Source organism: Electrophorus electricus, chromosome 12, assembly GCF_013358815.1.
Source record: "Electrophorus electricus isolate fEleEle1 chromosome 12, fEleEle1.pri, whole genome shotgun sequence".
In the NCBI taxonomy this organism is placed as follows: domain Eukaryota; kingdom Metazoa; phylum Chordata; class Actinopteri; order Gymnotiformes; family Gymnotidae; genus Electrophorus; species Electrophorus electricus.
This window is the reverse complement of record NC_049546.1, coordinates 21,132,684-21,160,643: the sequence shown is the minus strand read 5'-3', so window position 1 is coordinate 21,160,643 and position 27,960 is coordinate 21,132,684. Positions and strand designations below refer to the sequence as shown.

At 40.8% G+C, this 27,960-nt stretch overlaps 2 protein-coding genes, 2 long non-coding RNA genes and 1 gene segment (V, D, J or C); 2 read left to right on the top strand and 3 right to left on the bottom strand.

Moving 5' to 3' along the window:
* The first annotated feature begins 1,356 nt into the window (after positions 1–1,356).
* On the top strand, positions 1,357–10,955 carry LOC113587175 (ubiquitin domain-containing protein 2-like). Of its 3 annotated transcripts, none has more exons than XR_003411711.2 (4): positions 1,357–1,474; positions 4,258–4,494; positions 8,527–9,209; positions 10,908–10,955. XR_003411711.2 is itself a non-coding variant. In XM_027025718.2 (3 exons), the coding sequence occupies exons 1-3, from the start codon at positions 1,405–1,407 to the stop codon at positions 8,952–8,954; spliced, it is 735 nt and encodes a 244-aa protein (XP_026881519.1). In that variant the 5' UTR covers positions 1,357–1,404; the 3' UTR covers positions 8,955–9,593. The 3 variants fall into 3 exon arrangements, 1 of the variants encoding a protein (XP_026881519.1); XR_003411712.2 differs by having other exon boundaries at positions 10,868–10,924; XM_027025718.2 differs by lacking the exon at positions 10,908–10,955 and having other exon boundaries at positions 8,527–9,593.
* Positions 10,463–11,730, bottom strand: LOC113587191 (EF-hand calcium-binding domain-containing protein 9). Its single transcript, XM_027025748.2, has 3 exons — positions 11,499–11,730; positions 10,874–11,044; positions 10,463–10,603 (listed from the first exon to the last, which is right to left on the bottom strand). Exons 1-3 carry the CDS (start codon positions 11,676–11,678, stop codon positions 10,463–10,465), a joined length of 492 nt encoding a protein of 163 aa, XP_026881549.1. The 5' UTR covers positions 11,679–11,730.
* A 2,458-nt stretch (positions 11,731–14,188) lies between these two features.
* Positions 14,189–18,834, top strand: LOC118242263. Its single transcript, XR_004776714.1, has 4 exons — positions 14,189–14,372; positions 15,847–15,907; positions 16,062–17,231; positions 17,965–18,834. It is a non-coding gene; the product is annotated as an uncharacterized LOC118242263 (long non-coding RNA).
* On the bottom strand, positions 16,321–17,706 carry LOC118242264. The gene is made up of 2 exons (XR_004776715.1): positions 17,509–17,706; positions 16,321–17,265 (listed from the first exon to the last, which is right to left on the bottom strand). It is a non-coding gene; the product is annotated as an uncharacterized LOC118242264 (long non-coding RNA).
* Positions 18,835–26,592: 7,758 nt separating the features above from the next.
* LOC118242262 lies at positions 26,593–27,960 on the bottom strand. The segment is given in 3 exon segments: positions 26,593–27,176; positions 27,311–27,676; positions 27,838–27,960. Coding segments are annotated over 3 exon segments (519 nt in total).

Here is a 27,960-nt window from a genome sequence, read left to right as displayed (position 1 = left end):
AGGCTGTATCATTTACCTGTATCATTTACATAAATGCATAGTGAATGAGCAGGCTGTATCATTTACCTGTATCATTTACATAAATGCATAGTGAATGAGCAGCTGCATCATTTACCTGCCCTCCTTTCTCCCTGTCTTGCTTCAGAAGGAACCTTTGCTTCAGGCAGTGTGGCTCACATTCCTCCAAAGAGAGAAGCACTCTTCAGCGTACGCTACCCCTAAACCAGTGTAATGGTCCATACTACCTGTTTGATCTGCCATTATGTCGTATAATAATGTACTAAACGTACTGATGTAAATGGGTACAGCTGTTACCAGCGGTAACCTATAACGGACCCTGGAACATGGATGGAGATTTGGTTTGGACACCAATTACCAGCTAATTACCAACAAATGTTATTCACACATACACACTCACACACACACACACACACACACACACACAAACACACACACACACACACACACACACACACACACAAACACACACACACACACACACACACACACACACACACACACACAAACACATGCACACACACAAAACCTGTTGACTGGAATAACAACAGGTGTCCTGAGTCAGTGCGAGGTCAATTCTAATAATTTTATCATTATTTAATTACAGATCTTGGTCTGCAGACTCGGAGAATCAATGAAACATTCTGTTCTGGGACTGCTTTGACTCACCTGTTTGAGATGAAGTGAGGAAGTTTTAACATATATGAAATATCTTTGGACTGTGTGGAACCTGACAGAAATAAAGTTCTCAGTGAAGTACATAATGAAACGTAATGACTATCAGGACTCTTTACATGTATATAGCAGTTACAACAGTAAACCTACTACAGTACACTGCTGTCATGTGAAATATTTGCATGACTAAAACCGACGAGATAAAACAGTGGCACAGCGACACCCGGTGATTGCTTAAGGACATTTATAAGCGCTCAAGCGTGATTTAATGGCGGTCTCTGGTGGAAATACTGCATTTATATTATAGTATACAGATAGCAACTCATAGGGAGAAAACACAATAAAAATACAAATAAATAAATAAACAAACATTATTCAACTGGTCTTACAAACATAATAAATGTGGAAATAATTTAAGTTTACATTCGGTTGAGCCAAAATGTCTGAAAGAAAACGCTTATTAATTCTAAAAAGTCGTCACAGGAAATAACTTGGCTTTTAACTTGGGAGGTTGTAATATAAATTATTTGTTAACGTCTTAAAATGCATTAAAGTCAGCAAGTGCGCCTCGCTCGCCCTGCGCGGTCACCTCGTGACGGTGTCGGTTCCCCCGCCTATTCCCGGTGATGCTCGCGCCGTGCGGACTGCGTTGTGGCGCGGGGACCGGAGCGGCAGCACGGAGCGCCTGTGCGCAGCGCGCTCGGATCACCCATGGGCGGCTGTTTGGGTAGTCACCATGACTCCTCTGGCACTCTGAATTTAAACTCTGGCGGAACAGGAGGTACGATGTCCCTTCTTTCTTTGAGAGGTTTCTCTGTATTTTCTTGCGTCAAGCCCAGCAGCGGTTAGCGGATGTCTCGTAGGCTGTGCATCTCTTAGGCCATACATAGTTTCATGCATGACTGACATGCATCCCATGACGGATGTGTCGCCAGAACTTTGTTGATGGGAAACCTCTTGCTCCTTACGTGAGTGAATGCGTTAGGATATAGCTAACGGGATCTTAGTCACCGAAACTACTGGTGTAGTTTGCACGAGAAAGTTGACAGCTTCTAATTCCTTCGAACTGGTTATCTGAACTGGTTATCTGAACTGGTTATCTGAACTGGTTATCTTGGGTTGTTCTGCAGCTGAATGTCAGCGTCCATGTTTATCAGACATGAATTTTTAATAAATGTATCTAGGCGTATAAGTTCTTAGCTCAACTTTTGGCAATGACGTCTTAGAGCTGCCTATACTCCATCCTGGGCGTCTGCAAAATGTTTTTTTTTGGGCGAGTTTCAGAGGTTCATAACTGCTCCATTACCTGTAGGTTTGTTAAGAATCTGTAAACATGTATAGACATTACTCTTTATTATTATTATTGTTATTATTATTATTATTATTATTATTATTATTATTATTATTATTATTATTACATTACTCTTGCATGCCAAAAGACACCAACGTTGTATTTGTATTAGAAAGAGAGAACAGCTGCAACCTAGTACTAATTAAAAGGAACTATGAAGCTTCTGTTTCATACTTTGCAATTTTATTTCTTCATAAAACCAACTATAGAGAAGGTTGTGTAAAAAAGACCTCTGCAAAGAAGCTCCTACTGGGTGTGTGTGTAATTGCATGCATTCAAGATTTCATTATTCAAGATTTCATTCATGTGATACTGTAAAAGTTGCATAAATACTGTAATCAAGAAGGTAACTCAGTAAACACTGTGAGGTAAATGAGAGTAAGGACTAACCACAGATCTGTGGTTATATGCACACACGGGAATATGCACTGGGTTTTTTGTCTATGCGCACACGGGAATAGTGGCACTGGGTTTTTGTTTGCACTCATGAGAGAGTGATTGTGTGAGCGTGTGTGTGTGTATGTGTATGTGTGTGTGTGTGAATGTGTGTGAGAGAGAGAGAGATTCATAATTGTAGTCAAGTACACAAAGTTTCCAGAGAAACAGGACAAAGGTCCTTCAGTACCTGTACAAGCAAAGTATTTCTGAAAGCTCTGGCACGGGTGATGAAGGACCTCTGTCTGAAATGTCCTGTTTCTCTGGAAATCTTGTGTACTTCACCACAGTTTTGAATAACTCTACATGTCTTACAACAGTACACTGCAGTTACTCACCTGAAATCTTATACAGGTGTGTGTGCATGCGTGCATGCGCAGTATTAATGTATACATCATTTATTCATATTTTAATGTGTAATAGGCTGTCAGCAAGGACATATATGAGCAAAAATCTGAAACACATCTGAACCACTCTGCTCAGAGGTGGAATTACTAGGCCAAAGCCCAGTTGGAGTCTTCACAGTCGATGGTGATTTATGCCATGACACAACGGAACTTTGCCTTAGGCACTAAATCATGTAATAACTGCAGTTACTACCAGGTGCCAGGTCTAGGTGAAGAGCTGGAACTCTTTGGCACTGGGGGCAGCACTCTGTCGGCTGTGCGTTGTGTGCTGACACTGCATATACAGAGGGCATCACATGCATTAGTGGTTTGGGGAGGACATCCGCCTTAGCAGTGCAGACAGTGGAAACAGTAGCCCTCCCCAGCAAAGTCTCTTCCCCATCCAGAGGTCTCTTGTGTCTTCACAAACAGGCAATGACAACGAGCTCCTCTCCAAATTACTTCACTCGCCTTGACAGCTGAAGCAATCAGCCAGGCAGACAAATGCTTCATTATCCTCCATTTGTTCCGAGTCAGGTCACTTTGATATTGAGCGCCGCACTGTTATTGCTATTGTCTCCATTCTGAGTTTTGCGGCTCCAGCGATGAATAATTCATGTGTGCAGCACGTCAGTGTGCATTGTTTTATGACTATACCTTCAAGTGCAGTGGTAGGAAAGCTGATACTGATATATTTTCATGGTGCCACCTTTTTTAGGGTGTCTGTCTGTCTCTCTCTCTCTCTCTCTCTCTCTCTCTCTCTCTCTCTCTCTTTCTCATTGGACCCACTCACACTCTCTTTCTCTCTCTTTCTGTCACACAAACACACACACACACACACGCACACACACTCCTCATACACTCACACATACATACATGGCTTTCTGCCGTAGTTCTTTAAGCATGGTTTATTACGCTGCTCTGATACTGACAGCCATCAGGACTGTGCAGAGAAAGCAGTCTGTGTTGTGCAAATAATCATACATTAAACAAAGTTGCAAATTTACCTCTGCAGTTAGTTCATTGCAAAAGGTTACGGTTGGTGTTTTCATTTACTGTACACTCCACTGCACCGCAGTCACGTGATTCTAGTTACAAACAGCACTTCTCATCAGACAAGCAACAAAGCACATGCATTTTCATTTGCTCTCAGACAGTCCTGCTGCATGTCCTAAATCTATGTTGATCACTGTTGTGTTAATCACTGAACTTCAGCTAGTTCAGCACTGGTGATTTTAATAGTTTATTTTTGCTGTTTAGTAAATGTTGGTCTACATCAGGTTAGCCGATATTCCTGTCTTTGCTTCTAAGCCGGAGGTGCGCTGGGTTGCCGCTGTCCAGCAGGTCCGACGCTTGGCTCACACCACGCCCTCCCTTCTCCCCTCTCCCCAGTGGCTCTAGGCAGGAATGAACGTCTGCGGAGGGACAGGCCCAAGTGGAAGAGTGACTACCCCATGACGGACGGGCAGCTGCTCAGTAAGAGGGATGAGTTCTGGGACACAGCGCCCGCCTTCGACGGCCGCACGGAGATCTGGGACGCGCTCCGCGCTGCCGCGCATGCCTTTGAGAGTGGAGACCACGAGTTGGCGCAGGCCATCCTCGACGGGGCTGGCGTCACCCTCCCTCACGGTACCGCCAAGCTCCATCACACTTCTGCTGCTGCACAACACATTGTTTCTGAATCGTTATTTAAATGTTGCCGCCTTGATACCTGGGTAAAGATCTAACAAGCTCATGCAGAATCCTTTAATGCACAGACATTCCTGAAGTCTGATAAATGCAATATCCTCTAACCATGTCATGTTTGAGCTGCCCATTTGCTCAGGCGAATCCCAAGTCCTGTTGTGGTCGCTGCTGTGACATGCTGGACACCAGTGAGTTAGAGAGCGAGGTGCAAGTGCAAACCAGTACAAATTATAAAGCAAATCACAGAAACAAAACCCAAATGAAAACAACTATAAAAGTGAACGTCTGAAGACGGAGCGTCAGGAACTTGGACCTGTGAATTTAAACAGGGAGAGGCAAACAAGAGCCAGGTGATGAGAATAAGCTAATAGACAGGCGATTGAGACCTCATATGTGATCGGTGTGTGTGATCTGTGGATGACTGTGAGCTGGTCTGACTAGGTAATGACCAGGGAGTGATCGCAACACGCCACTTCTCTTGAGTCCATTTAGCTGTAGCACATGCTTGGCACATGCTTAGTTGTTTTTGGTGTTATCAGAAATGCACCAGACAGAATTTTACCTCTTCATATGTAGGTTACTGATTTCTCTGCTGCTCTTAACAAATCACATTTAAGCTGTGATTGATTTTTAATTTATTTATGATTCGATTTTGTTAAATTGAATTTGATGCTGTGCTGTTTGCAAGGACACCGCTTGTTTGGCGACTCTATCACCCTGCAGGTGCACCAGGCCTCATCAAACCAGCAGTAAAATTAGCTTTGTTGGCTTTAAAACAGTAAATTAACATAGCATGACTCTGTCCTCTGGGTTTGGCCTCATCACGTAGCTCCACTCCTGCTTTCTGTTCACCCTCATCTCCTTTGTACAGACAGACGAAATGGGGGAAAACCCAGCCTGCTTCACTGTACTTTTCAGTGTGAGTTTTACAAGCTCCAAATGCTAAGATGCTCATTTTAGGGGTTCAAGGCTAGATTTGTTAGATCAGATGGGAATAGCAGATGTGCAAAATGGTTTTCTAAAAACAGCCGTCTTTCCCCCAAACTGGACACACTCCCCCAGAGATGTGGGACAGACGTGGCAAATTGTATTAACATTTGCTAACCCAGATTTGCAGTTTGTATTCTTTTCTGTAGATGGAATTTCCTGTGAGCTAATGTACATTTCCCCAGTTGGCCGCTGTAGGTTTATTTTAGGATTGCATGTTAATGAATACAGCAGTTGGGGAAAAGGTATCATTAATAATTAAGAAATTAGTCTATAGCCTCACAATCGTACCTAGCGACACCGATTGTGACATGTGAGTAGTGCTGGCTGAGTATTTGCTTATTTTTCTGATACCAGAAAATACTTTTAAAATAGAAGGAATACTTTTAAAATTATTGTCTCCCCATTGCCTGGGCCAGGGATGCTCACGCTATCTGCTGAAGTGCATGGCTTGGTTTCAAACAAACTGGTGATTAATGCACAAGCCTCGGTGTATCTGTGTCACCAGAGGCCTCATTAAATTTTAGGTGTTCTCGCTTTAAATGCAGTGGTTTTCCCAGAGATTGTGATTCACGTTGCGAAACAGCCACTATACTGGCACCTAGTGGCCTGGAGATTTCAGATATTCTGTACTAAATTTATTTTAAACATGGTTGCCTCTATATAGGGGACTCTATCTATGAAGCATAAACTGCTTAGCTAAAGGAGTACGTCTGTGAAAAATTAAATTTACATGATTTTCCACTTGGTCCACATAGTCAATTGGCAAATCATATTTGGAGTCCAAATGTTGCTTCTTTAGTTTAGAACAAAAGATGCTAACAACCAACATTGCTAACAAACACTGGAGGTCAACAGTAAACAGCCTTTAAAAATACATGGCCAAACATCTCTCAAACCACACTCAGGTCTTAACAAAGGTCTCACAGGCCAGTCGATATGTTTAAGGATGCAGTATGAGTCATTGTGAAATATAAAAGTGAATAGAAATGTTGGATGGGGTTTGAGCAGTTTGAGAGAAGTTTGTGGGCATTATCTACAAAAGCTGTTATTGCTGCTGTTGACATCCAGTGGTAGCACCATTACATTAGTTTTACACCAACAAAAATAAACTAAATGCAAAAATTGGACTTCAAGCAAGTCTGGGATAAGTTAAAAAATAATGTAATGTTTATTTTTTTGTCGACCTATCCCTTTAAGAGCACTAAAACGAGACACAGAAAACTATGTTGCGATTCGATCCAGTGGATACCAATCATATAGGAACTGGGGCCACACTGGTACCAGAGTTTGGTACCCAACTCTATGTGTAAATACTGTACTCAGATTAACAACACTGATACTGAAGTATGGGAGGTGCTTTTATCTGAGGTGTATGTTTTTGTGTACGTGTGTGTTACAATATGCTTGCTCATCAAAACTGCATGGTATAACTATCCAGGCCTCATACTGGCAGGTCACACACACACACACACACACACACACACACACACACACACACACACACACAAATGCAAATGGAAATGCTCTCCCACAATTTGAATTCACACAGAGTGTTTGATCAAGGGGAGAGCTCTGATTTAATATGCTTTGACTATTTTTTTTAATTGTGTAGAAAAGCTTCAGCTGAATTACTTTGAACTGAGCTATGCAGACAGCACACGGTTTACTGGGTGTGCTGAACTGTGTTTCACAGACAGTCTCGACTCAGTGGCTCATTAAACAACATTTATGGTGGCTTGTAAGCTTTGCACTGTCAGCTGGTTTCCTGAGGGTCTGAACGTCTTCACCACAAAACTTGGCCAGTTCCAGTTTTTCTTTGTCTCCCTTTTTCTCCATTACTCTCCCTCTCTGCTCATCTCATTGCAGTTGCTCTCGTGCGTGATTAATACATGAAATCCTCTGTGTGTGAGAATCCTAACGCTTTTACAGAGTTTTTTTTTTTCTTTTTTATTGAGTGAAATCTTACCACCACATTTTCTGACTCAAACATTTCTGCCAGAAACCCTTGAAGCAAAAATCACACTGGCAGATTTACTGTCAGACTCTCTAAGGATATTCTGAAAATGCGTTCTAAAGTGTCTGAGGTCCTGTTTACACCTGGCGTTAACATGCGTCTTTGGGCATAAGGGACTGCCAAAAACCTTTACACCTGCTGTATTGAATGTGTCTCAAGTGACCACTGGGGATTGGATTTCTTACATCATTTCCATTGAAGGAAATGCCACATATGTTTGCTACGACACTCTGCTGATGCTTTTGTTTTCAGACAGAAATGTCCTGTGAACCTTTGATCCCGTTCCAGTTTGGTCTGGTGCGAAGTTTTCAATTGCATGGTCATCTTGTACGATTTCCAAACAGTCTCCTAATTATTGCTCATTTTCCAGCGAGAGCTATGACACTGGTGACATGGATGGTACTGTGCTGCTGTCGGACGCATCAGAACTGTTCACACTGCACATGTAATGTGGACTGATGCGTTCCAGACCATCTCCAAAAGTGGTTTGAGTGATCAGATTACAATGGGTCTCTGAGACACACTGTACCCTGTTCACACTTAAACTTAGTGCTGGCCTGTTATGTTTTGATCACCCTGGACCCATGTTAATGCCAAGTGTGAACAGGATTTTAAACAAACACTTGACACTCTGGTTGATTAAATGATTATTAATGTATCTGTTTAACACTGCCATCTAGTGGACGCCAGATGATGTTATTTCCACTGAAGGCTGAGTTTGATATCATTTAATGGATATTTCTGAATTAACATTTGAAAAGAAATAAGCAAAGGAGCACTGGCTCTCTGAATTTTCATCAAGCTGAATGTGAATGAAGGTTGGACATTTACAAATGTGTGGTAGTTCATTTCAGAACCTCTCCCTCCCTCCCTCCCTCCCTCCCTCCCTCCCTCTCTCCCTCTCCCTCTCCCCAACTCTCTCCCTCCCTCTCTGTCTCCATCTCTCATCTCTCTCTTTCTCCATCTCTCAGGTGTCCTCTCCGACTGTTATGATGAGCTTGGCACCCGCTATCAGCTGCCTCTCTACTGCCTCTCCCAGCCTGTCAACATGATCGAGGAGCGAGCCGAGTGCGACCCCGATGACCCCGATGACCTCACCGACCCGGAGCCGTCGGAGGCCCCGGCCGAGGCGGGGGAGGATTGTCCTCTGCGTCTGCGCCTCTCCACCGGTTGCGACTTGCGGCTGGACGTGCGCTCCACCGACTCCGTCTGCCATATGAAGCGGCGTCTGCAGGCGCAGGAGGGCGTGGCAGCCATTTCCCAGCGATGGTTCTTCTCGGGCCGTCCGCTGGCCGACAGGAGCACGCTGCAGGAGCTGTGCATCCCTAGCGACTACATGGTCCAGGTGATCGTGAGCCAGCCGCCTGCCCCGCCCGACCCGGCGCCAGGGCACAGCTAGTCAAGGAGCCTCCTGTGGGGGAGTGGGACCTCGGGGCACAGAGAAGAGAAGCACATAGTCTGGCTGTGTTAGAAAGAGTCTCTCTCTCCTTTTTTCTTTTTGTTTTTAAGCACTTTTTATTACACTGCCCTCTATTGACTGATGTGAGGAACTGCAACTGAAGTCCTCCTGAGACACTATGCAGCTGAATTGGACATCGTATGGGAGGAGATACTATTTGCACAGTCACTCAGAATTTTAGACACAAAAGGACTTGTAAGTATATGGTGTGAGTGTAAGGCTTTTTTGTCCTTTAACTAATGGCTGTTTTTTTTATATGAGCATTATGGAAGCCATAAGATGGAAAACATTTTTACAGGGGTTCTTGCAGTATGCTCAGTTGTGAAAATCGCAGTGCTATTTTTGATATCCTGAATAGGAAAAACATGTATCTGAATAGTGTGTGAACAGTGTGCGTGTGCGTGTGAGTGTGATCCTGACATATTTCTAGTTCTGAATGCAGCAAAGTTTAAAATAAACAACTTTATGGTAGTCTCATATGCCATGAGACTAGAAACAATTGTGAGGACATATGATAGTAACACAAAAGCATCCGGTTGATTCCTTACCCTGAGGAATCAGCAAGAACTAAGGCAGTGGTTAAGGCACTTGACTATTAATCAGAAGGTTCCGGTTCAAGCCCAAACACTGCCAGGTTGCCACTGTTGTGTCCCTGAGCAAGACTCTTAACCAGTTGTACTCGGTCAGAATGGTAAATTTGCTTTTGATAAAAGCGTCAGCCAAATGCCGTGAATGAACTAGGAGCTGAGTAAAGCCCTTTCAAGCACCCCTGTCTGTGGAAGCTGAAGTTCACTCATAAACCGGTTTGTTATGCTGCTGAGAGTGTGATTCTGCTGTCCTCATCTGTACGTGTCCAAGGCCACAAAGGTTTTCAGGGATGGATGGCCTGGTGCACCGGGAAATGCTTTTGGCGCTGTCTTTATTCTCACTTTTACTGTCATGGGGAATTGTCACTCTTCCTCTGTGATATATGTGCATTTATTTCAAAGGACGTTCATGTATGGTCAGAAGGAAGGATGTTTATTCAATTCAGCACAGCTTATGCAGCACTATTAACAGACATTGAGGCAATATATGCTTTACAATATCCAGGTGTAGACCTCTAACAAGCAAAAGGTAGTAGTGGTGGGAAAAATTTCCTGTGGGGATTAAGGCAGAAGCTTTGGGAAGAGCCAGACTCCAAAGGGGAAAGCCATCTTCGTTTGGGAATACTGGACAGTAGCATTCATAAACCAACAAATCCTAACAGAACAATAACTCCACAAATCTTGGGAGGAGGAATTGCGGTACTCTATATTCACTGTAGGTAATATACATAGTATATAGACATATTTATTTGTCTGTGATTTGTACCTAAAGTGGCCTTGTCTGTGTTGTTCAGTAGGATGGTCATGTTCAGTAGCGTGGTCATGTTCAGTAGGATGGTCATGTTCAGTAGCGTGGTCATGTTAAGTCAGGTGTCTTGGTGGCTGGCACTCATGCTGCTTGCTTCTCTCATGTTCTGTCTTCTTATTCCTCATTTTGTTGGCCTCCGCTTTCATCTCAGCACACGCCATGACAAATATCTTATACTCCTTATAGTACAGGATCTGGAGATGATCAAGTTTTGGATACAGTTTACCATAAGCCCACCACAGACACGGGGAAGCTCACCCAGTCCAACTAGGCCACTTGTTTGCCAATACTAGAACACTTAGGTTTTGCTCCCCGTGCATAGTAGTTTTTATTTGTTTATTTGTTTGTTTTTGGAGGGGTGGAGAACAGGGTAAGTGTTCACCAGGATGCTCTACATTTATTTCTTGTCAAACTCTGTTGCAAGTATATACTGTATATCAGATGTTTTTCCCCTTCAGCTGTACCTCAGGGATGTCTAATTCATCGATGATTCTGTAGAGAACGTTGCCTGTCACATTGAAGAGGAAACCGAACGCCTGGAGCTCGGCCCGTCTGATGCTGCCACTGCCCTGAGTGTCCAGCAGCTCGAAAATGTGTGCTGAGTGGTGATGCATGAATTCCCTCTCCACACGGTACTGCTCCAGACACAAACACAGAAGGCTGATTCATAAGATGTCACGTCAGATATTATAATATTATATCAAGTAACAGTGGCTTGATATAGCCAACATATTGTTATTTCTATCTCTGCTTATTATTCCAGCATTGTTTCTAGATGCAGCTCTACAGTTGCACTGATCAGACTTACATATGGTTGAATAATGCCCATGTACTTGAGAGCCATCGTCCTCACGCTCACGTTGGTTGATTTTTACCCATAGACTTTAATGGCTTTTGGTAGTCAACATTATGTCTGTTCAAAAAAAACACCCCTTTCTACTCTACTACATGAGATTAAATATATAGAGTATATATAGATGGAAGGCGATTTCCGCTCCTTGTTCCTCTGTTTCTAGTGGCATTACATGGAGGTGCTGCTGTTCTGGTACTTGTGGGAATGAGTGCAGGGCTAGCGAGACTCTCCTGTACCTCGCAGCACAGCAGGATGCAGGCCAGCAGGTGGAAAGCCTCAAAGCTGATCTCTCCACTCGCACTCCAGTCCAGCAGGTCAAAGGTCATCATAATCTGCTCCTTGCCCAGGTCGCTCACATGTCTCATGAAATGGTAGAATTGCACATCTGGAGGCAGGATGACAGTCAGGCCATGCATTTAGGCAGAACAACAACTACAACAAATAGAATGCGTGTGCTTGTATTTTGGGTTCAGTCACAATCATTTTTAAGACCGATTTCGTGCTAATTGCTAATTGCTCAGATCAAATTACAAAGTTGTTCATGATTTGGCGTGAGCACACTGTCCCACTGGGCACACGCAGCAGCTACCGTGTCCTTCACATATCGTACACATGACATACAGCGGTATCTTCATGCTATTGTTCCATACAAATGTTTACAAATAGATTATTTTGGATGATAATACAAAATAATAACAAGAAGGAAAAGAAGAGCAAGTAGAAAAGATACGAGATGAATCTGCAATCTTAATAAGGATCGTACCATTCAAGGTGTTTTTCTTATGAGCATCCAAATTTTGGAAATAATCAAATAATATTTGAACGTTTCTCACTGAAAGGAGACAATAGTCAGTGTCAAAATCCAAATACGTTAACATAACCCCATCCTTTAACTTCATTTTTTGGCATATCAAGCGCAGCAACGCCGGACTTTACACGGTTTTACAAACACCAACGCCGGACTTTACACGGTTTTACAAACACCAACGCCGCACTTTACACGGTTTACCGACAGCAACATTGGTATTTACACGGTTTACCGACAGCAACGCCTGATTTTACACGCTTTTACAGACAGCAGTATCGGTATTTACACGGTTTACAGGCAGCAGTATCGGGCTTTACACGGTTTACTGACAGTTACAGTAGTACATATATTTTTAAAAACGTGGCAGGTTCTATTACATCACGAAGGAATCAAGTAATTATGATTTATGTCAAACAAATTAAACCCAACACCATCACCACTGGTTTATTAACAGGGATCCTATTAGTAGGGATAAAATACTGAATTATGTAGGTTAATTCAAGTCAACACGGGGGATGTTTCCTTAGTATGCTGTGATCTGGCATGACCAAAGATAACCGTAGGGGCAAAAACATGTAAATGAAACTGTTAAGCAATATTAGCAATATTACTACGGCACTGCTCTCAAAACAGAGAAACAAACAAATACTCATCCGACGCGGCAGGAATGCAGGATAAAGGTATCTGCCTCCGAAAAAAAGGGAGCGAAAGTATATGTTAGTCCGTAATTGATAATGCTGGGTGATTTGCTTCAGTTCCAGCAGTCTGGGAGTCACGGTAGGTTCTCATGTAACTTAATATATATTTTACTTTGAACAACGCAGAGAAAACGAAAGAGCACACAGCGAAACTGCCCTTGAAGACAGTAACTCTTCAAGTATTTTTGAAGCAATAATCTAGATATAAAATGTCAGTGAGGGTGGAATAGATATTGGCCAATTATCATGTCTTTCAATGCATGTACTGACATGCAAAACGTCGCTGTGGGAACAAGGCAAGGTGTTCCAGTTGCTCAACCACTGGGTGGCAGTATACACGCTAAACTGAAGCGCACACTTGTGTGTGTTGTATGTTAATTTTGAGACGCAGCGCCTAAGTATGAATTTGAGAAATATTCTCTCTATATTCTGACCAGTGTGAAGGTTCCAGGGCAACTAAAACGCAAAAAAACCCCAAAAAACCCAAACAAAACAAAACCACGCAACCTCTGCAGTACTGGGGCAAATTGCTCAAGTGCATGGTGTTATGTTTGACTACGAGAAGGATGTGGCGAGGCAGAGTGGCAGACAACAGCGTTCAGCAGTGGGGGTGCGGATGTTCAACTTAGAGTCATCACAGGTGTGGTAAGAAGCCACATTGGGCGAGGGGAGGGGGTGGACAGAGGATAGAAAAAAAGATATAACGCCTTTAAAAACAAGAAGAACAGATGTAGAAGCACGCAAGACGTGGAGTGACACTAATGAACAAACGCCAATGCTTTAATCTGACATGCCGCAAGTTAGACAGACGCAGCCTGGTGATAAAACCATACACAGGAGAAAGATCAGAGGAAGGACAGAACAGAGGCAACACATTACCAACGTATCACTGATTGTGGGAGATTGAACTGGCACTTATTGGCAGTAGTTATGTTGGGCAGTTAATAAGAGACTGTATACAAACTGAATTAACCTCTGGCAGTAATACCCCAGACCAAAGTAAATATTGCCTTTTGCTGTCCATGAGTGGTAACATGCAAAGTTAAATGTTAAAATGTTAAAGCAAATGTTAAAGCATGGCACAATATGTCTGATTAAAATATGTACAGTGACTGGGACTTATGAGGCTCTCTGTAGTTTTCTGCAGACAGCAAACTGACTAACTATCTAATTGAGGAGAACACTCATAGAGTTGTGCATTGACACTGAAATATTTGGCCAAAGACCATAACAGTACAACACTCATAAACATAGTGATGTGTAATGTATCAAAGTTGCTTACAAACTTCTAAAGCTCACATTTGAAAGGTCCAGTGAAAGCCACTGATGTAGGGAATCACTCAAAATGTGAATATTTTGAGTAATGAGTATTTTAAGTGTGGGCCAGTTTTTAAAAAAATGCCCCTTTCCTCTTCACAGTTTATTCTGATGTTTGGTAGAGACCATTAGAAAGGAAGATAGGAAACTTCTAATTCAACATTTAAACCTTTTTCTCCTGTAAACACTCTTTCTATTACCTCAGGACCAAAAGAGGTTATAACACAAGTAGCCTCAGAATGACAATGTGACGTTTGCCAACCAATGAACTCATGAGCCCAGCAAAGGTTTGTCAATCACTTCCTCTTTACCTTTGTTTTGCTTAACTTCTTTTTTGGCAATGTCTCCATTCTGAATAAATATTTTACTACTGTACAAGGCATATAAGAGATTTTCATCTTTATATCTTCATCTGTCCTTAATGGTTGTAATTTCTGTTTTGTTTAATACTTACTAATTTTGAATTAATCACCAGCAATTATTACTTTGCATGAGTTTAATATTTGTCCTGTTGTCCCTTACCAAATTTATTTTTATTGTACAATTCCTGCTCAAACCCAGAGTAACATCAGTGGACTGAGAACCAGCCATCTCAGTTATGGTAGGCAGAAGTGGTACTCTTAGTGACACATGGACAGTGCAGTGATGAGATGACTCAAATAGGTGTTTTACCAGCAATGACTGATGCAGGAGCCCCAAGAAGTAAGATAAGTGCTAGATGGATAAACCAAAATCTCATCAGATTCAGTAAAAGTGAAGACTACATGTGGCGTTTATCTGAATATCCTTAATACTACCAAAGACAATGAAAGGACATCCTGCTCTGCAATGAAAGGCATGCAGTAATCTTACATTTGTAATCAAATTTTAAAATTCTTAGCATGTAAAAAAAGATAATCATAATATCAAAGCCACAGTTGTGTTATGAAGCAGATACTTGTCTTTAAGGGGTGATTACACTTGTCAGTACGCTAATAATACAATGTCCCTGTGACCTGCGTCAAGCTACTATCAGATAGCTGCACATGCTTGACACTGTCATTAAAAAAAATTATTAACTAGTAACTGGTATTAACCAAGGTAAACTCAGCCAGCCTCTGTTCTTTATAAGACTGTGGATTGCTGAGTTTGTTAAAGTTGGCCCTGTATATGTGTCCTGCTGCACTGAGCACTTTGTTATACTGATATTTATGACAAACGTATTTATCGTACAGTATACAGGACGAAAACCTGTAGAGTTAGCTGTTTTTGTTATTCTTTCTCCTGAAGATTGCGTTTACATTTCCTGGTATTGTTTTAATGTGAGAGTGCCAGTGTTGTTGACCTGACACAAACCAAAATCACCATTTTTTAAAATTAAATACTTATAGTATAGCTGTGAGCATAACTATGTAGCGGTGTAGCTTTCTGTAACGTGGGGTTGATTATGGCTTATCTAGTGATGTTGTATATGTCATTACGTTAATTTGTTAATTTCCCTCAGCACATCATATCACTTAATCTTCCTATTCCATAACAGCACTTTCTTGGCATGTTTAGGGATCTCAAATTACAAATGACAAATATTTAAATTCCATATAAAGGAGACCAATGGTCCACTGATGACCAGACAAGGTTATATGACAAAGACCCAAAGCAGGACCTTGTGACTGTTGCCAGCCAATGAGATTTAAGCTCTTGCCACCAATCAGCTAATAGAATCTAGTGCTTCTCTCAGCTGCTTTCTGACATTTTTCTCATGTTGTCTTTTCTCATGTTAAGTTTGTTTCTTTTTCACTGATGGCTCCATTCTGGATTCTTATTTTATATCTCTGCAAAACAAGTAAGTAGTTTTTTTTTCAATTGCCCTTAATGTTTGAACTTACCAGCAATAGGTGATTTTAATTAATGATGCATTATTATTATTATTATTATTTTAACTTAGTTTAAATTCTTTTTCTCTTTATTGACTTACCTCTGGCAATTTCTTTGTATAGATCCTGCTCAGACTTTGGACCTTTCTGAGCCACTATTTGTCTCAGTTAAGCCTGGTGAAGATGTCACCCTTAACTGCAGTCTGACAGCACAGTCTGGACAGGCTCTGTGGGCCTGGTACAAGCAAACACTAAAGCACCAGGACCCCCAGCGAGTGGGAACAGTGTTGACAGGCACGCAGGCCACGGCTTCGCCTCCGCTTGATAAGTCCAAGTTCAAAATAATTAGAAGTGGCATGTCATTGACAATTCCACATGTTACTGAAGACGATGAAGGAATGTATTTCTGCGTAATGATGGATTTGAAAGTGATGAGGTTCTCATATGTTACATTCTTAGATGTGACAGGTAATCAATTCATTTTTTCAGCAATTATAACGTACGTTAAGATAATAATTCTTCAAAGTATGACATACATCATATCAAGCAAGACTTCTGAAGGAGAATGAGTTTAAATATTGGGATTTGATTTGATGTTTTTTTCAGTAGAGTGATTTTCGTACTTGTATCATGAACACGTTGACCTTTCTTAGGTAGTCCTTGTTAGTCTAAATGTATTAGTGGAAACAAGATCAACAAAGATCTTAAACATTCTGTACTATATTGATTAGGCCATACAGAGTTAAACATATCAGTGTTCTAGAGTCCCAAAGTCCAGTGTTGGGGAGGGTTCCCCAGGAGAGTCAATGTCTCTGAGAGGACAACAGCAGAACTCTGAGTGCTTTGGTTCAGAGCTGCTGCAGGAGACTCCCATCCTAAAATCATTTACACTCATCACAACAGCAGCCATCAGTGTGAGATCAGCTCTTCTCCACACAGCTGTGTGTGCAACCTCTCCAAGAGTGTCCTCAGCCTCTCTGATACTGTGCTGTGGCCACCTGTTGCCATTCCTCAGTGCTAATCACCGGTCTCTCTTTCCAAGAGTGTCCAATGCATTTCTGGCCTGTTGTTGGTATGGGACTGGGACTGGGGATCTCTGTGATCTGCAACGTCACTCTGACCTTATGGAACTGGAAAAGGAAGAACTGCCGAGGTGAGCTGACTCAGGTGAAAAAAAAAACAGTCCACAAATGAAATGGCTCTGACACATCTTTTCTTCTCAATGGATTTCAAGGCGTAAAATCTCATCTTGTCACACACGCTTTTCCAGAGGCAGACAGGCTTCAAGATCAGGTATGCTACCCGTATGGTTCTTTTGCTGATTGCACTGAAATATGAAGAGTAAAATCTAATCTGTATTACATGAATTCAGGCAGTAGCTAATATGTTGACTGCTTTGCTCCTACAGACTGCTGGAGTAACAGATTCAATTTAGAGTTTAGCAACTCTATAGGCTTTCAGGAACCACTCACAAAACTAAGAAATGTTTTTCACATCTCATTCATAAAGTGCTTCATTAATCTAAAAGATTTATCAATATTGGGAAACCCAGCCTGGCCCTGTGACTTACCTAAAGAAAAAAAGCTCTTGTGATATGTCATGCATCAGCACTTCTCTGTAAACTCATTTTGTGCAAAACAAAGCATTTGGGTTATACTTAATACATTGGGTATCTGCACAATCTATTTATCCTATATAAACACATCATGAAGCATAAGTTTTGAAATCAACATTTGTGTGTGGGTCAATTTACTTACCATAGTGTGTGTGTGTGTGTATATGTATGTGTGTGTATATATATATATATATATATATATATATATATATATATATATATATATATATATATATATATATATATATATATATATATATAATTAATTTTTTTAATTTAAAGTATGGAGAGGATGAATATATTTGTAATATAATTTGTAATATAATATATTATGTCTCTGTATGCTTATATGAGTGAGTGTGTGTGTGTGTGTGTGTGTGTATGTGTGACTTCTCTTGTCTGCTCCAAAAGGATCTGCATGCTAAAGACTTCAGTCATGCTGCATTATATGAGCCCAAGATAAAAAGAGCTGGAACTCCCGAGGATGTGGTCAGTTTGGAGTTCTGCGCTGTTCCTGACCGTTCGGCCGAGCAGGAGACGCGTCTTGCTGAGTTATTCTACTGTCCAACTTGTGAATGTTGGAGCTTTTTACCCTGCGAGTGTCGAAGATTTTTACCCTGCGAGTGTTGAAGACATTTTGCAATACACACACATATATGTACATATGTGCAAACAAATGACTAATGTTAAAAGAATAAAACAACAACTAATTTAGTTCTAAGATAAATTATGTTAGATGCATAGATGACATCTGTTGTTTGGAAAGTATGAAAGAAAAAATGTGTATATCAAATTAAAACTATTAAAGCATAAATAAATATAGACAGCTTTATGTGTCACACCACCAGATCCCCTAGCAGACTACAATACCCAGCAACTTGTTCATCACCCAGTCAATGACTCAGCCAATCAGAGGCGTCCAATCAGATCAGTGTCACTGGAATATTGAATTTACCTGTGTGTCCTGACTCTTGGTGTATATAAGACTGTTCCAAACTCTCATTCATTGCAAAGTACTGCTGACAGTTTACTGAAGCATACTGAGCATTATTTTGGATGGTCTTTCTGTGTACCGTACCCTGTCTTTGTATTCCTTGTTATTGTATTTTGTCTGACCCTTTTGGATTTTCTGCCTGGTTCGTTTTGTGATTGCTCTTCTGGTTTCTGACTCAGACTGTTATATTCTCTATGATTTGGATTGTCCCTTTATATGGTCTTTTGGTCTTCATCCTGGATTATTCCAAAACCCCTGAACTACGAATAAATCAACCTCCTGTTTCATATCTGCAAGCATCTGATTTTGTCAGACACGTCACAGAATACTTCACTAACATGCAGACGGTGGATTCAGAGGCATTGAAAGAGGCTCTTACAAACCAGGGTCAGCTACTCAATCAGCACCAGCAGGTGCCTGAGGGTTTCACGCAGTCTATGGACACGCTGGCTAAACAACAGGCGGATCAACAAACACAATTGTCTGAACTCAGTCATTGTCTCAGGGAATTTACCTCCAGGCTACAGATGATGACTCCTTCTACCTGGTTAATCCACACACTGGTTTCAGCTGCCACGGTCACCAGTTCTCAGCCAACCTTCACAGTGAGTAAGCCCGAGAAATATGATGGCTCCCCTGAAAGGTGTCGTGGTTTTCTGCAACAATGCTCTATATACTGCAATAGAATTTCCCCCTGTTCTAGGCAAGAGAAAATTTCATTCCTTACCTCTCATCTATCAGACAAGGTGCTAGATTGGGCTACAGCCATATGGGAGAGTGTACAAACCTCTTCATACGATGAGTTTATCGTTCTATTTAGGACAGTTTTTGATCACGCACACGAGGGAAAGAGCAAAAGGAGAATCAAATTACACCAAGGCAACTGAACTGTAGCTGACTATGCACACGCATTTTGCACCATAGCTGTGGGTAGTGGGTGGAACAAAGCAGCTTTAATTGTACAATTTAGAAATGGCCTTAATTCTGAGGTTTTGCATGAGCTTGCTTGCAGGGATGATGAGCTCAAGTTGGACCAACTTATTGCTCTGGCAATCCATCTGAATAATTACCTCCAGGAACGAAGACCATGGAGATCCGGTAATACTTGCGCCAACTACCCCCATCCCAGTCCTAGATCAGAATTTAGACTTGGACGCATGGTGGAGTCAATGCAATGTGACTTATCTGAGGAGGAGTGATTGTGCTGGCTCCCAGAAGGTCTATGTGTTTACCGTGGATCAGCAGGTAATCTAGTCAGGGAATGTCATCTGAAACCCAACCGTAATGCATCACGAAATCATAGAGGAAGCAAGACTTCCTCCCCACAAGCTCAGGTTGTGACCCAGCACAAACTTAGTATGGTTGCTAAGTCATTTATGATGCCAGTTTATGTTGGCTCTCACACTCTATCACCTATTTTAACGGCCCTATTTGATTGCAGGGCAGACGGCAACTTCATTCACGCCCATCTGGTACAAGACCTGAACATCCCTGTAGAGCCATTACCCAAGACCCTTGACCGGGCCGCTTTGGATGGTTCACCTGTAGGAGATGGGACCATATCTCTCCACCAGTGCACTCTCCTCTGAACTCATCTCGTTTCTTGTCCTACAAGCTTCATCATTCCCAGTCATTCTGGGCCCTCCATGGCTGGAACAACATAATCCCAGTATATCACAGCCCCAGAAGGAGATATCTCAGTGGTCGACTTATTGTCATAGGAACTGTTTGACCTTACCCACACTTAAACTCTGCACCATTACGACTGAGAGTCCTGCTGATGACCAGGATTGTTTTTTCTCCTCAAGAATATCAGGACCTAGTTAACATATTTAGCAAGAAGAAAGCTACCCTGTTGCCCCCTCACCATTCCTGTGATTGCTCTATTGAACTCCTGGAGGGTGCTACCTTACCCAAGGCAACATATATCCTCTCTCCCAAGAAGAGGAGAGTGCCATGGGTCAGTATATAGAAGAGGCACTGAGGCAAGGTTTCATTCAGCCATCCATTTCCCCCCCTGGCATCAGACTTCTTCTTTGTAAAGAAGAGATGCCCCAGCATCGATTACCGTAACCTTAACCTGATTTCCAAGAAGTATGCTTACCCACTACCGCTCATCCCAGTCGCCCATGAACAGTTACAAGAGGCAAAATTCTTCACAAAATTTGACCTCTGTAGCGCTTACAACCTTATACGGATCACAAAAGGACACAAGGTGATGTCATACGGTCTCAGCGTCGCACCATTGGTGTTTCAAGCCTTCATTAACGATGTCCTTCGAACGGTAATAGGGAGATATGTTATTGCTTATATCAACAACATCCTCATTTAATCACCCGACCTTAAGACACACATCCAACATATTAGATCGGTATTGAAACTTCTCCTGGAGAATGGACTGTATGTGAAGGGGGAGAAATGTGAGTTCCATACCACTACTACAACATTCCTGCAGTATGTAGAAAGCAATGGGGGAGTTACAATGGATGACAAAAAAAAAAAAAAAATAGAAGCCATCCTTCACTGGCCGTTGCCCACTACCTTCAAAATGCTACAGAGTTTCCTGGGTTTTGCAAACTTTGACACTTCATAAGAAACTTCAGTGGTCCTCTAATAAACTTGGTTGGAATCAAGCACCGGAGAGTGCATTTGTCAGACTAAAAGAGACTTTCACCAAGGCTCCCATCCTTAGACACCCAGATCTGACGGTCCCATTTATAGTAGAAGCTGATGCTTCTAACATCAGTATCACAGCCATACTTTCTCAGAGACGTAACGGGACATCCAATGGCATACTTTTCTAGAAACTATCCCCTGCAGAACAAAATTATGGGATAGGAGAATGCGAACTGTTGGCAATTAAATTAGCCCTGGAGAAATGGAGACATTGGCTGGAAGGGGCTAACCATCCCTTTTTAGTAATAGGAATAGGACCATAGGAATCTAGAGTATATGCATATGGCGAGACAACTGAACCCATGCCAAGCCCGTTGGTCATTGTTCTTCAAGGTTTAACTTCAGGATTATGTATCGTCCAGGACCTTGCAATACAAAAGCTGATGCTCTATCCTGCGTCACATTGTGTGGTTCAAATGGTTCACTTAACAGTCTCTGGTCAAAGAATGTAGCTTAAAAGAGAGATTTTAAACTTCAAAATTAAGCCATTGATAATCAAGCATAATAATTTGCTTCCTTTTCAGACCACAGATATGTCATTTTAGATGACATAAAATGGGTTTACGCTGAATGACGAACGTGATGTGAAAATATGAACATGCATTGTGTAATTAACAATTTCCTAAAATATTGTACAAAAATACTGTGTAATGAGAGTATTTGTTACTTTACAAAGCTGTGTGTGCATACACCTACATGTACTAATTACAAAGACTCTGGATTATATTACAGAGAATCTATGTCCAACAAGTCCAGGCAAATCAAATATGTTCTCAAGACAAATGGTCAGACCCTCTATTAACCATCCAACAAGCAAACATACGATCCACAGCATGGAGCATAAGCAATAGTTTAGTGTGACCTGTGAGCGTGGAGGAGGGATGGTTAATAGTGAGTGGGAGGTGTGAACATTGGGGTGGAAACAACAGTACACCACTGCATATGTGAGAAAATGCACATACTTGACTTAAGCAATAGAACATGCATGTGATGCACTGCCTTGGATGAGAAGACATTGTAAATCAACATCACTCATAATGATGCTCACTAAACGTTCATTCCCAGCTGTAGAGCTGAATTATGCTGCCATTCATTTCAATGAGAGGAAAACCAAAAGAGGGCAGGTGAAGAGAGGACAGCCTGAAGACAGCATGTACTCTGAAGTGAAATGTTCAGCTCTTACTGACTATCATCTAGATTATTAGCTCCCTTCCCTTTCATAAGTATCAGTGAAGGTTGGGAATATTTGGGAACCTTTGGGATCATTCACTGTTACAGATGAGAGTTCATCTAGGTAGTCAGGAAAACTTCAGCTGTTCCTGTTCCTGTTTTGGTCTTACCAGTTGTATTATGTTTCTACTAATACAGGCCAGAATTCATTGACACTGAAATATTTGGTCAAAGAACATAACAGTACAACACTCAGTTGAACATAAACATACAGTTGTATAAATAGATTTAGTGTTGTATAAAGTGTCAAAGTTGACAAAGTTGAGTAATGATGAGTATTTTAATAAGTGTGGGCCAGTTTTTTTTTTTTTTTTAAATCACCTTTCCTCTTCACACTGTTCATTCTGCTATTTTGTAGAGACCATTATAAAGGAAGCCAGGAAACATCTCATTCAATGTTTTTCTGTCACGGACTGCTCCTCCCCATAAGTCACATGGTATGGCCCGGATCATGCAGGGGGATTCACAAATGTACTGTGTCTCTGTTTATAACCACACCAGCCCCCGATTGCACACACGTGTAGAGGGTTTAATGTTAAGGTTTTGTGTGTCTATTTAAACACCTGTCCATGTGTGCTCTCGTTTGTTGGTCATTGTTGCTACTTTGTGTTCACATCAGTTTATATGCACATCGTTGTAGCAGTAATGTGGTTTTGTGCTTGTCCCGTATTGATGTGTACGTGTTCATTGTTTAGTGTTCATTATTTAGTTATGTTCTCCGTAGATGTTGTATGTGAGTGGCACTGTTGTTGTCCATGTTTTATGTTAATAAACGTCTTTCACAGACGAGGGGGTCTGTGTGTCCTGCTCCGTGTCCGTCAGCACTCGGGCCACCAACGTTACACAATGACCAACCACCACAGGACGCTACTGCCTCGGCAACTAATGGACTTCCCGGAGGAAGGTGCTTATGCACGTCCTGCTGTCTGGATTCCAGGAGATTGGGGAGAGTACCGTAACAACTGAACCCCCGCCAAGCCTGTTGGTTATTGTTCTTTTCCAGGTTTAACTTCAGGATTATGTATTGTCCAGGAACTTGCAGTACGAAAGCTGATGCCCTATCCTGCGTCACATTGCGTGGTTCAAATGGTTCACTTAACAGTCTCTGGTCAAATAATTTATCTTAAAAGAGAGATTTTCAATTTCAAAATTAATCTGTTGATAATCAAGCATAATAATTTGCTTCCTTTTGAGGCCACAGATGTGTAATTTTAACTGACATAAGACGGGTTTATGTTGAATGACGAACATGATGTAAAAATATGAACGTTCATTGTGTAATTAACAAATTCCTAAAATATTGTACAAAAATACTGTGTAATGAGAGTATTTGTTATTTAGAAACCTTTGTGCATCTATGTCCAACAGGTCCAGGCCAATCAAGTGTCTCCTCAAACAAATGGTCAGACCCTCTAATAACCATCCAACAAGCAAACATACGATCCACAGCATGGAGCAGAAGCAATAGTTTAGTGTGACCTGTGAGCGTGGAGGAGGGATGGTTAATAGTGAGTGGGAGGTGTGAACATGGGGGTGGAAACAACAGTACACCACTGCATATGTGAGAAAATGCACATACTTGACTTACTTGTTCAGTTAGGTAGTCAGGAAAACTTCAGCTTTTCCTGTTCCTGTTTTGGCCTTACCAGGTGTATTATGTTTCTACTAATCCAGGCTGGGATCTAAAATAAATTGCAAATTTTAGCAAACAAACAACAGTCAAAACTTAATGATTGAAAGAGAACATCCAGGGTTTTATGGGGTGAGATGACAGTTTAGACAGCTCAGTGGTGGTCACTTTGGTCATTCACATGATAAACACACTTGTGAGCTCAGATTTGTAGCATCTGATATTGTGCTCTCTTCATGCAAATGAAGTGTTGTTTTGAGATTAACCAATTAAAACAAAAATAAATAAACAAAGAAGAAAATCAAGATATACTGAATGTTCCCTATTGAGTTTTGAGTATGCTAATACTGTGCTCATGATAGCAACCACTTAGACATCTTAGACTTGTAATTATAAATGAATTATTTACTGCAGAACTAATCTGCAAAAAAAAAAAAGCAAAAAAAGCATGTTGAAGCGTGTTTAAAGTTTGCTCAACAACTCCCAGTGAAATACTGGGAGAACATAGTCTGGTCAGATGACACCAAAATTTAACTCTTTGGATGCCATAATACACACCATGTTTGGAGGTCAAAAGGCACTGCATATCACCCCAAAAACACCATAACAACAGTGAAGTTTGGAGACTATTTTTCAGCATATGGCACTGGCACGCTTCATATAACTGAAGGAAGGATGAATGGACAAACGTACCGAGACAGTCTTGATAAAAATTTGATGCCATCTACCAGGATGATGAAGATGAAACGAGGGTAGACATTTTAGCAAGACAATGATCCCAAACACACAGCCAAGGAAACTCTAAATTTGTCTCAGAGAAAGAAAATAAAGCTGCTAGAATGGCCCAGCCAATCACCTGACCAGAATCCAATTGAAAATCTATGGAAGGAACTAAAGCTCAGAGTTCATAGAAGGAGTGCACGAAACCTTCAGGATTTGAAGAGTGTTTGTGTGGAAGAATGGGCCAAAATCACACCTGAATAATGCATGCGACTAGTGCGACTAGGAGGCATCTTGAAGCTGCCGTCACCAACAAAGACTTTTGTACGAAGTATTAAACACATTTCAGTAAGTGTGTCATTTCTCATTATTACACATTACTTAATTTATAGACATCTATGGTTTGATTTCTTTTCATGTGTGGATTGGATGGGTTGTTACTGACATCTGGTGAGAATTTAATGTCAATAGTACCTTTAGAAATATATTTACTTAGAAAATTGGTGACGTGTTCAATACTTATTTCACCCGCTGTATGTATGTGTATGTTAATCTAGTAGTCTCTATTGTATATGTACATGTATGTTAATCTAGTAGTCTCTGTTGTATATGTACATGTATGTTAATCTAGTAGTCTCTGTTGTATATGTACATGTATAAAATGATCTGGGAGATTTTCAGACGTATCCCGAAAAAGCAATTATTTCTAGATAAATATTATAATAATTATAAATGTAGCCATTTCACAGAAGCTCAGCATTGAATAATCTGACCACTGTCATTTAATTGAGCATTTCTAAATATACATTACACAAATGTGCATGCTAATTTTAGAAAATATTTGCATTTTAAAATTTCCTACCAATTAACATTAAGTGGAGCTCAAATGTAACCATGGAAGCTAAACCAACCAATCCAAAGGGAGATAAAACAATAAACACTTTTGGCTTCAATAACAGGACTTATTAGGGTTATCTTTTTAATCAAATGGTTCCGAGAATGTGTGTGTGTGTTGGCATCATTACATATTTTATGTTCATGCTTAAGGCCAGCTAACATGCCTAGAAAATGACTGTGTTAAATGCATGGCATTCTGTGTTATGGGCTATGCTTTTTAAGTTATCGAAGGGCCTACCAGTTACTGTCTGTCTGGTTTGTAATAAAAAGATTACTCTTGATTAGTATTCATTCTTGACTCCTGAAAAAAAATCATATTAGACCACCACTGGCAAAAAAGGTAACTGTCATGAATCACTGTGATTATAATTCCAAACTCTACAAATGAAACATAATGTAAATCTTAATTGTAGGTTCTGATGAAGTCTCCACAGTTCCATGCACATTTCCATGCACATCACGCAGTGCCACTCGGTAGTTTGACAGAGCAAAATGTATAACACTGGGATATTAAGGCTTATTATTTTGTGGGCATTTCTAATTGGCTTCTGCCACACACACACACAGACATACACACACACACACACACACACACACACACACACACACACACACACACACACTAAGTAGTCCACTAGTAATCATGTATCTCAGGAAGTGTTTTAGCACAGCAAATGTGAATACAGAAAATGTGTGGTCTAGAACAACTTATTTTAGGTGACATTCAGGTGTACTGAACAGTGTACTGAACTGAATTGGATTTGATTTTACACAATAACTAGAAGGGGTTAAGTGTGGACTGGGATATGTTACCTTTAATCCCCAAATAATTTTTTTATGAAACTACCTTTAATGAATTTCCATGGATATAACCAAAGCTGACTTCTGCAAATATGAACATTATTGTTTTTTTAATTGTCAGATGAGGTTAATAAAGAAAAAGGAACAAAGTATGATTCTTCTCTTTCTTGGATAATTTACTTCCCTGTGTCAGTCTAATGTAATTTAAGCTTACATACTAAACAATCATTTCTTGTTGCAGATTTTCAAAGAGAAATTTACTGCAAAAAATTGAGATAATAAAAGTGATGAGAAATATTACCTTATGACTTCAGACAACACTCATTACTAAAGGACTCACCACAAGACTTTATGAACTCATTAGACAAACTAGACTCACCCTTAACATTTGACAACAGACAAATTCAAACAAAGACAAAGTCGTTCAAATCTTTGATCCAAATCCGATCTGTGCAGGACAGACAGATGCATACATGTTTATGTTTATATGTGTGTATGTATGTACAACTTTTAAAATGCTACATATTTTAAATATTTTAAACACACAGATTATAAAAAATTACATACATTAATTTCCTATAGACCTAAGGCAGAGATATGTAATGTATATCCCTAAGATGCCTTTTACTCCAAACTGGAAGATGACAATTGGAATAAGATGATTTGTTTTGTCTCCTGGAAAACAATGTAAATCTGAGTAAAGAAAGCTGCTATCTAATATCTACTAGTTGTGCAGAATTATGCAGAGAGCTTTATGAATTTCCATGTTTAAAAACACACATAAAGACTCAATCGGCTTGTAATCTTACCATTAGTAGTGAATCTGTCGACAGTCAAAAGTGACCCATTTCCAAACGTAATTTCAAAGAACATCAGTACTCCACAATAATAAACCGCTTCATCCGAGACATGTACATTTCTGATGTGCAGAAAAAGACTGCTTTCTGACTTACTGACCCTGAAACGTGAGCTGTTAAACTCGTCATGAAATATGGGGTCACTGACTGCCCGTGCTGTTACGACAGGATACGGCTGCTTGCCTGGTTTTTGCTTGTACCAGAACACAGAGTAAATATTGAAGTCTTTTGGGAACGAGCACCGTAGAGTGACATTATCACCAGATTTAGCTACCACTACTGAAGCAGGCTGACTGAGGTGCGCCGAGTAGGTGTGACCTAGAACATCATAAACAGAAAAACACTTAAAAGAGAATTTCCTCCAAATATTCATCCCATCATTAGAAGTACCTAAACAAACTGAACCTTTGGAGCTGCCTTTTCACAGATATGATTTTTATGGGATGAAAATATATTAAAAAAATGGAATTTGGACTTACAAGTTTGATTGAGGCTAAAAATCATCATAAGCCAAATAAAGACCATGTTGCCAGCTGTGCTACTTCTTAAGAAGAGACACAATGAGATCTGAATTTCCTGTGGACCCTCGACATCAAAAACGA

Bases quoted from the DNA above. Each gene is read 5' to 3' on its own strand.
- LOC113587191 (XM_027025748.2), bottom strand. From the start codon at position 11,678: ATGCATGGCCTGACTGTCATCCTGCCTCCAGATGTGCAATTCTACCAT. The intron at 11,045-11,498 runs GTACAGGAGAGT...TGTCTGGAGCAG, and splicing joins GCATCCTGCTGTGCTGCGAG to TACCGTGTGGAGAGGGAATT. The intron at 10,604-10,873 runs GTACAGCTGAAG...GATCATCTCCAG, and splicing joins ATGAATTAGACATCCCTGAG to ATCCTGTACTATAAGGAGTA.
- LOC113587175 (XM_027025718.2), top strand. From the start codon at position 1,405: ATGGGCGGCTGTTTGGGTAGTCACCATGACTCCTCTGGCACTCTGAAT. The intron at 1,475-4,257 runs GTACGATGTCCC...CCCTCTCCCCAG, and splicing joins AAACTCTGGCGGAACAGGAG to TGGCTCTAGGCAGGAATGAA. The intron at 4,495-8,526 runs GTACCGCCAAGC...TCCATCTCTCAG, and splicing joins TGGCGTCACCCTCCCTCACG to GTGTCCTCTCCGACTGTTAT.